The 7,723-nt window shown below is 38.1% G+C and overlaps 1 protein-coding gene across 4 annotated transcripts; it reads right to left on the bottom strand.

The window, feature by feature from the left end:
• Window positions 1-242: 242 nt before the first annotated feature.
• On the bottom strand, window positions 243-5,122 carry LOC110723241 (nuclear transcription factor Y subunit A-10-like). 4 transcript variants are annotated; one of them, XM_021902582.1, is made up of 6 exons: window positions 5,105-5,122; window positions 4,371-4,619; window positions 2,602-2,720; window positions 2,452-2,517; window positions 1,849-1,986; window positions 243-1,146 (listed from the first exon to the last, which is right to left on the bottom strand). In XM_021902582.1, the coding sequence occupies exons 2-6, from the start codon at window positions 4,570-4,572 to the stop codon at window positions 745-747; spliced, it is 927 nt and encodes a 308-aa protein (XP_021758274.1). In that variant the 5' UTR covers window positions 4,573-4,619; window positions 5,105-5,122; the 3' UTR covers window positions 243-744. The 4 variants fall into 4 exon arrangements, with proteins under 4 accessions (XP_021758274.1, XP_021758273.1, XP_021758270.1 ...); XM_021902581.1 differs by lacking the exon at window positions 5,105-5,122 and adding an exon at window positions 5,057-5,096; XM_021902578.1 differs by lacking the exon at window positions 5,105-5,122 and adding an exon at window positions 4,939-5,050.
• Between the last annotated feature and the right edge of the window lie 2,601 nt (window positions 5,123-7,723).

Raw genomic sequence — 7,723 nt, 5'->3', positions numbered from 1 at the left:
TTCTTGTAGGTAGTTGGATTTACATAAATTCAATCTGCTCAGAATAACAGAACTACCATCATGCAGATCATACCTGAAACATCATCCAAATGCTACGTATATCATTTTGAGTTATTTAATTCGAAGTAATTTTGAGTAGCTTCTTGCTCCTGCATCAAAAACATCTAAAGGGTTGGTCTTGTGACCTGTAGCAATCGAGACATCACACGAGCCACTTCCAATCGAAGTGGTAACTTCAGATATACAGGAGAGAACTCATTTGACAGGGAAAAAACAAAAGTTTGAAGTTATATTACAAATTTAAAGTAGCATATACACATAACAATCCAGCCACACAAATAGCACGAGTAGACTTTCAAAGTTTAGCTAAGAAAGCAAACCCAATGTCATGAGTCTAAGACTTCAACAACAAAGCAATATCAAAAACTGAAGTAAATAAACCCCTTAGGATTATAATTTTTTAATATGATACAGAGAGGCCTCTTGTTACTCGACCGCTCTGAAGCCATGCAGCTTTAGAGTTCGAATCGAGCAACAATGAAAACCTCATAGCCAAAGGATGACTTGCCATTCGATAACACAACCAAATGGAAGAGAGAAAGAGAGAAAATGACCACTTAGCGGAGCTTCATACATAATTTGCAACCAAAACTCCTTTGTAGCGGCTAAAGGGACAAGGTGATCGCTAATCCAGAAACATTCCACGATTAAAGCAACCATCCTTTTTTATGTCCCTTTCCTCTCTTATACTTTAAAAAGGTTGCAGCAGCCATCAACTGCTGTAACCCAGTTACTGCCCTGCCGATTTCCTTCCATATTTTGTAAAGGGTGGAAAGCAAAAGGACGGCCAGGATTGATTCCAAAGCAATCAAAATCTTTGCTGTAATACATGCTAGTCACTTCAGAGCCAGAAAAGTTTGGACTTTTGCAATCAGAAACTTCCTTTGAGGAGTTCAGATTTCCACCTTCAGACTGAAGGACTTCAGAGCCTGATGAGTGCGAAGAAAGAAAGGTCAGTTGCTCAGATGTCTTTTTTGTTTCCTGTTTATTCTTCTCATTCTCAAGATTCTTGGTGTTGAGGAAGCGTCCACCAGCACCCCTTGCTCGACGGCATGCATGGCGGTGCCGAGATTCATGAACATATGGCTGTGATTGCAACACAAACAGATAAGTTGAGTAAACAAGCGATTAAATATTACTCCAAGCAAAATAGAATATATACTTACAAAAATCATTTCAAATACGGAGTAGTTTATCAAACTAAATCTGGAAACTAAATTCATGAGACTGTCATCTATGGCAGAAAATTTTAAAGAAGGAAGAAGCAAGAAAGGCAATCTGTTAACCTAGGATTTACACTACAGTCTCTTTATTTTGCAAACCAAAGTACATAATTAGATGTTTAGCACTAAAATATTTCAAAAATAGATAGATAAATACACAAAAATCCCCTTGGAAGTTAGAAACACCAAATACAAACCTTTCCAAGTAATCATTGGGATAAATTATCAGAGTACAACATTACTTAAACATGTAATATGTTTTGGGAACTCATCACAAAATTACCTTAGACTTCAATGCATACCGAGTCAAAAACTCATTTATTAGTGATGCAGGTAAATAAGTAGTAGTAACTAAACATTTTGATACATATATTAGTGCAATGTGCAGAGTTGTTTCACCAACCAATTGAGAGCATATATCAGTTTGAAAATATGTGACGGTGAAAGGTTTCCAATATGTTACAATTGAAATAGATTAAAAATCAACTAAACTGACTTTTAGTAAGGAAAAAATAATTGGAGGCTAACAGTTTAACAAATGCATTACCAAATCTCAAAGTGGTACCTTATCCTTAGTTGACCTGTTTTTCAACCCTTCCTTTGCTCTCATTTTTCGGCGACGCATAATCCCATGATACTGTTTAGGGTTTACATAAATAGGCCCATCTTCAGTTGCCACACTAAATGGAAGCATAGCTCGCCCCTAAATTGCAAAAAGGACAATTCTTGTCACGAAACCTTGTATTCCATATGCAAACAGTAAAATTTTCCAAACATAATAGACCATTGCACACTACGTGCAAAATGGCAGACCACCAAACAAGAATTAGCTAGCTTGTTCACCCTTTAATTCCGGAGAATGTGTATGAACAAAAATATCAAGTTACGGTGTATCATAGCATAGACTAGTACACAACCAACAAAAAAAAAAGATTGTTTTGTGATAATAGCAAAACAGACAGACTCCTGTTAAGCATAAACATCATCATAATTCATACTTATTACATGCACAATCATGGTAAATACCCATAAAACTACATGAGATAAGATTTTTTTTATTTTATTTTATTTTTTTTTTATATTATATATATCCTAAAACATGACAGTTACAGAGAAACAGTGAAATAGAAAACAGGAAGATAAAATTTTTTTTGGTAAAGCAACAAACCGCTGGCTGAGTCCCATAAACTGCATATAATCCATGACATTGATCAAGAGGATGATTTGCATACACCTGAAGAGTTTATTTGAACAAGATTAGTATACTAGGAAAAGAAAGCAGCTTTATATAGTTAAGTTTATCAATAGAAAGACTTACCATTGGCTGACCAAGTCCAAGCTCAACATAATTCTTCTGTTGGGGAAGAGGGAACTGCTGGAAACTGTTGATTTGATGATCACGGCCATTGTTTTCTTTTATAGAGTTCTTGTTATCCTCTGAACACAAGAATTTCATAAATTAATGATCCAACCAATAGTCTCACAACATGGACAAAGAAAGCATTACAAAGGAAAAAGTAAGAAACATGCTGCCCGATAAAAGAGCACAGTGAGATGTGCTTGTTGCCTTGGAGTATAGCATAACCTCTCTGCTTCTTTACATCTATAAAGTACAAACAAATGTAGTGGTCTAGTGCATGCAGGGTAACCTTGGAATTTTATTAAATTACTCTATTTTCATCATTAGTCTATCAGGTGACAAATGGAGTTGGTGGACATGGACTTGGTGGTTAAGCTATTAGAAAACTGATTACATGAACCATCGAATTGAGGAAGATAGAATAACAAGACTTACAACAATTAAGATGTACAATAAAATCAAGCAAGACTTTCACACAAGCCTTCAAAATATTTTTCCTGTCAAAAATGGCAGTGTATAAAGTACAACAATGGTGTTACAGGATCCCAGGCAATGGATCAAACAATAATTGATATTACAAGAAATCATCATCTACTCCCGCAAACCTCTAGCTATCCAAAACAAAACAAAAAGGATCAAGGAGAATTGCAGCAAAGCAAAAGTCATAAATGTGCATTAAGTCCAACTTTTACCATCTTCCAAATGGTTTCATACTCTCAAGAGCAGATGAATCAATTTCCTGTTCTCCAAGATAGAACACAGCTGCGTATGTGCACTCCCGATTCACCAAGGACAACAAACTCTAGGTCTTTACACCAGGAAATTGTTTTCTATCCATGACAGGATGAAATGTACACTGAAAGCAGAATTACCCTAGGGTTCACTAACCTATTATTATGTCAACCTATTTCATACATCAAAAATTTGGAGTTGGTCATGAATTCTCACTAATCTCACTAAAGTATGACTGAACAAAGAACAAAATAGCATTCTAACTAATTGTTGTAAGTTGTGCCTTCAACTTGAACTCCAAAAATGATCATAGACAGTAAAAATATCCTTCAGAAGTTTAATTTCTTCCTTCATACCATGCCACTCAAATGATGCAGTTTAAGATATTGGACAAAGAGTTAGAGGTCTTCCATTGATATAATTGCCTGCCCTAAGATATTAATATTGGAGTACTGCTTCGAATAAAAAGCAATGCCAGTCCTAAAGAGCAACATCACACATTTACACTCTATCATAAACTCGAAAATGTGCTGAATACTTTAACCACGTTTATTACAATTTTCCTTCATCTCACTATAGAAGATTCCGAAAGGTAGTTTATACCATAATGCCCTATTTCAACATTGTAAACGTGCTAAATTTAGGGGTAAAAAGCATACAATTGTTTTCAACTCTTTGTACTTAGCCAATGAAAGAGCTTAAAGTTAGATTGAATCATACACAAAAGTACTGTTAGCAGCAAAAAACAAGCCCTTAATTGAGATTTTTTTGCAATAGTCTAATCAACAAACCAGAGGACTACCACAAAACTCGACAAATATTCTTCTCAATACAGCAATAAGATATTTCAGGCCACAAAACAGGCGTAAAGTTTTTGCCAAATTGAGCGTTCCACATATTATATACATTATATAATTGTGATACTAATGAGAATGTAACATGGCTCACATACACAAGAGCATAAAGCTCAGAAAAGTTGAAATCCAGAAATTTACCAGCAGAAAAGGAAAAATGGAAGACCCCTTGTTTTTCTTTCTCAGATGCTCCATTCATTATGTGCTCCGATTTTTGGTGCTCACCAATCCAATCGATTTGATTGAGATTCGATGAATTCATTTCATCTTGTGATCCAGCAGCAACCCACCAAGGCATAGACCCAATCGACGAAATCTGACGGTTCGTTCCACTCTTCTGCATCCCTATATGCCCTTTAAATTGCTCTTTCCAGTGTACACCCTATTCACCTGTAAGGAATTTCATTGACAAATCGGAATTAAACCCCGAAAATCAAGAATGATATCCACTACCCTTAAGTACACAGCAGATAAAAGCAAAAGACTACAGCAATCAAAAGCTCCACTCACCAACCTCCCAAAAAGATCTAGATTTTTGTGGTAAAAAATTAGTCCATTTCATGACTATATAGCTCAAAATCCCCCACCCCAGGACAATATATATTCTCTTGAAACATAAATAAATAAATAAATGAAACTCCAACTAAAAAATACAGCATAAATAAGAAATCAGCCATAAAATAAATGATCCGGTAATTAAAAAAATTACTAGAAGGGAGTGTTTCCAGCAAATCTTAAACAATCTACAGTATAAATCAACATAATCTATGCTAAACCTCAAAAAATAAGATGAAATTTTATCATGACATGATATAAAAAACTATAACCTAACATCATAATATGAAAACCGCCACTAACGAAAGAAAAGTGCCCACCAAAAAAATCATCAAAGATTCCATCTTTATTAACATAAAAAAATAAAAAATCAATACCCACTTAATTAAATGAGCAAAACCCAAAAATTTACCCATTAAAATAACTAACACAAAGAAATAAGCAGAAAAATCATTAAAGATTCAATTTTTACTAAAATGAACAGTACAAAAACCCCACTAAAAGAAGACTCAAATAATTAAGCAAAAAAATAATTACCAAACCCTCTCATAATGAAATAGAAGGAAGCAGATAAAGAAGAGTAAGTGAAGAGTTGAGTACTGTTTAGGGTAAAAATTACTCTGACAAATGGACCAATCCGGACCTGCCACGTGTCCATCACGTGGGCCAATCAGCGTCCGCCATTTTTCACCCTAAGAGGTCCAACATGGACTAATCAGGCCACGCCACGTGGCCTCCCATATGCCAAATAGGCAAAATGGCCACCAAGGCCCAAAGTTCGAGAGAAGCCCAATTTGCCCTGGTTAACCTAAACCTAAAATTGGCACGCTTCTCAAGACTATAAATACTTAATTAATCCTCATTAAAGGGGATTCAACAGAATGACTCTCACCTAGAGAAAACCAAAACACATTGATCACTCCTCCCCTAGAGGAACCAGATCTCCCACCTTTACTTTCCGCATTTATCACTCCTCAAACAAGTACTAACTTGACCGTTGGAGGCGGAGCTCCCACCACAAGGAGTCTCCGTTGTTTTGCAGGTACAGGCGCAAGGATACCAGTCCCGGAATTGTAACTCTCCCGCAGGACATCAGAAACCCCGAAACATTTTGGCGCCGTCTGTGGGGAGAGTACTTTCGAGATGGTATCACAGTCTGTACCGATTCTAAGTGAGAAGCGTCCCATGGACGACCCCCTGGTCCAGTCAGACCAGGGTACCGACGAAGAATATGAAGTCGAGACTCACACGGCCCCTGACGGGTCCCTCAGAGCTCGACGCACCCGTCCCATCGAAAGGAAGGAACGGGGAGACTGCCTGGCTGAATCTAGTAAACCAGTTGGCCCGCCGCCTAATCATCAACAGGCGGCCGAGGGATCTGCCCCTATCACCAGGAATGAACTCATGACCCTCATGAGTAGTTTCAAGGGGAGATCCAAGACTTGATCAACCAAAGGGCGCTTGTTCCTGCAAAGGAACAGTCGGCCAAATCAAACCACTCCCAGTTGAAGTTACATACGCCTAGCACGACACTCAATGGGTACATCCGGCAAAATATCAGCCTCCCAGCATTCGGCCCGACAGCCAAGTACTACAAGCGTCGTACGGTCGGATGCCAAGAGTCGTATGGATAGGCTTGTAAGCTGTTATTAATTTTATTATCAAATCATTATTATGATATTGATTTTAAAATAAAAAAAAATATTCATTATTATCAAATCATTATCATACGGCCACATGCGCCTAACTTACTGATTTTGTATGGCAAAGCTCCACCTAAGAGCCTTAGGTGGCAACCTACTACAAAGTTAATCTTAGCATTTGATATTATCAAGTGGCATAAGTAGTATCATAACTACCAGCCCACATCGCTATATACATAGCCGGCTCCCATGATGCTTGTCACTAACAGCTTCCTCGGTCGGTTGTTCTACATGTCTAGGAAGCCTGCTGTTTTTCCTTCGATAAAGGCCCGACTGTGAGTGCAGTAGTGGCATGCCAACGTCGAGCCTTTGAGCTTTTAGGCGGCAACCATAAGAGCAGCCCTCATTCTCGCATAAACAGCCAGCTCTATATGATGTTTTATCAAGGTACAGTCGCAAGGTTTTTGCTCAAAATATAATGCCAAGTATACTTGATACAAATGAGTTTGGTTCCAGCTTGTTCTTCCAAAAGCAAACAGCCAAAATACTCGCACATATAAAAATCTCTCGGCCTGCCGAGAGGAGTAGCGCTTGGCTCGTAGTAATATAATTGGCCATGAGAGTGAATGCTTTAACTTGTTCATGTGCTAGTCTCTTATTGTGAAAGCTGGGCATTGGCGTCTCGCCCAAGGAAGCAGGCGGCCAGTTGACAGCCGACCTAGTCCTAGCCACGAAGCATGACAAATCAGCTAGCCATGCTAATGTAGGCGACACCTAAACAGCCAGCCCAATCCGAGCCACCAAACAGCCGGATTGATCACTTCAAGAACAAGCAACTCAAAAGGCCGAGACGAATGAGTTCGTGTGTATGTAAAAAATAGGCAGCTAGGCAGCTGTATTTATGTATGGGAAGCATTGAAACCGGCTGTTTAGCCATCAAGTAAATCCAACAAACCACTTGTCTTTCATGAAAGCAGGCGGAATCCACAGCGAACGCATCAAGCAATGCGTGAGGTGATATGGGTCTTCATGTTTTGTAATGAGGGCCGAGTCTTGAATCACTTTGGTCTAAATAATGCCCAACACGATCAAAAACATAATTAAAACAAGCGGCAAGCTGATCATACGGCATCATGTGGCCGAATAAAATTTTGAAAGTTAGCTCCATTGAGAAGAGCAGCTCAGCATCCTTACCAAAGCACCATGTAAGCTCAAAATGAGTGCCTTTTGAAATTTCATAGTATCATGGGTAAACATCAAGAATCAAACGACACATTGCTATTGTTTGTAAAGAAA

This window comes from Chenopodium quinoa, unplaced genomic scaffold (assembly GCF_001683475.1).
Source record: "Chenopodium quinoa cultivar QQ74 unplaced genomic scaffold, ASM168347v1, whole genome shotgun sequence".
Classification (NCBI taxonomy): domain Eukaryota; kingdom Viridiplantae; phylum Streptophyta; class Magnoliopsida; order Caryophyllales; family Amaranthaceae; genus Chenopodium; species Chenopodium quinoa.
The sequence above is the reverse complement of the archived record's forward strand: the minus strand, read 5'-3'. Positions and strand labels throughout refer to the sequence as shown.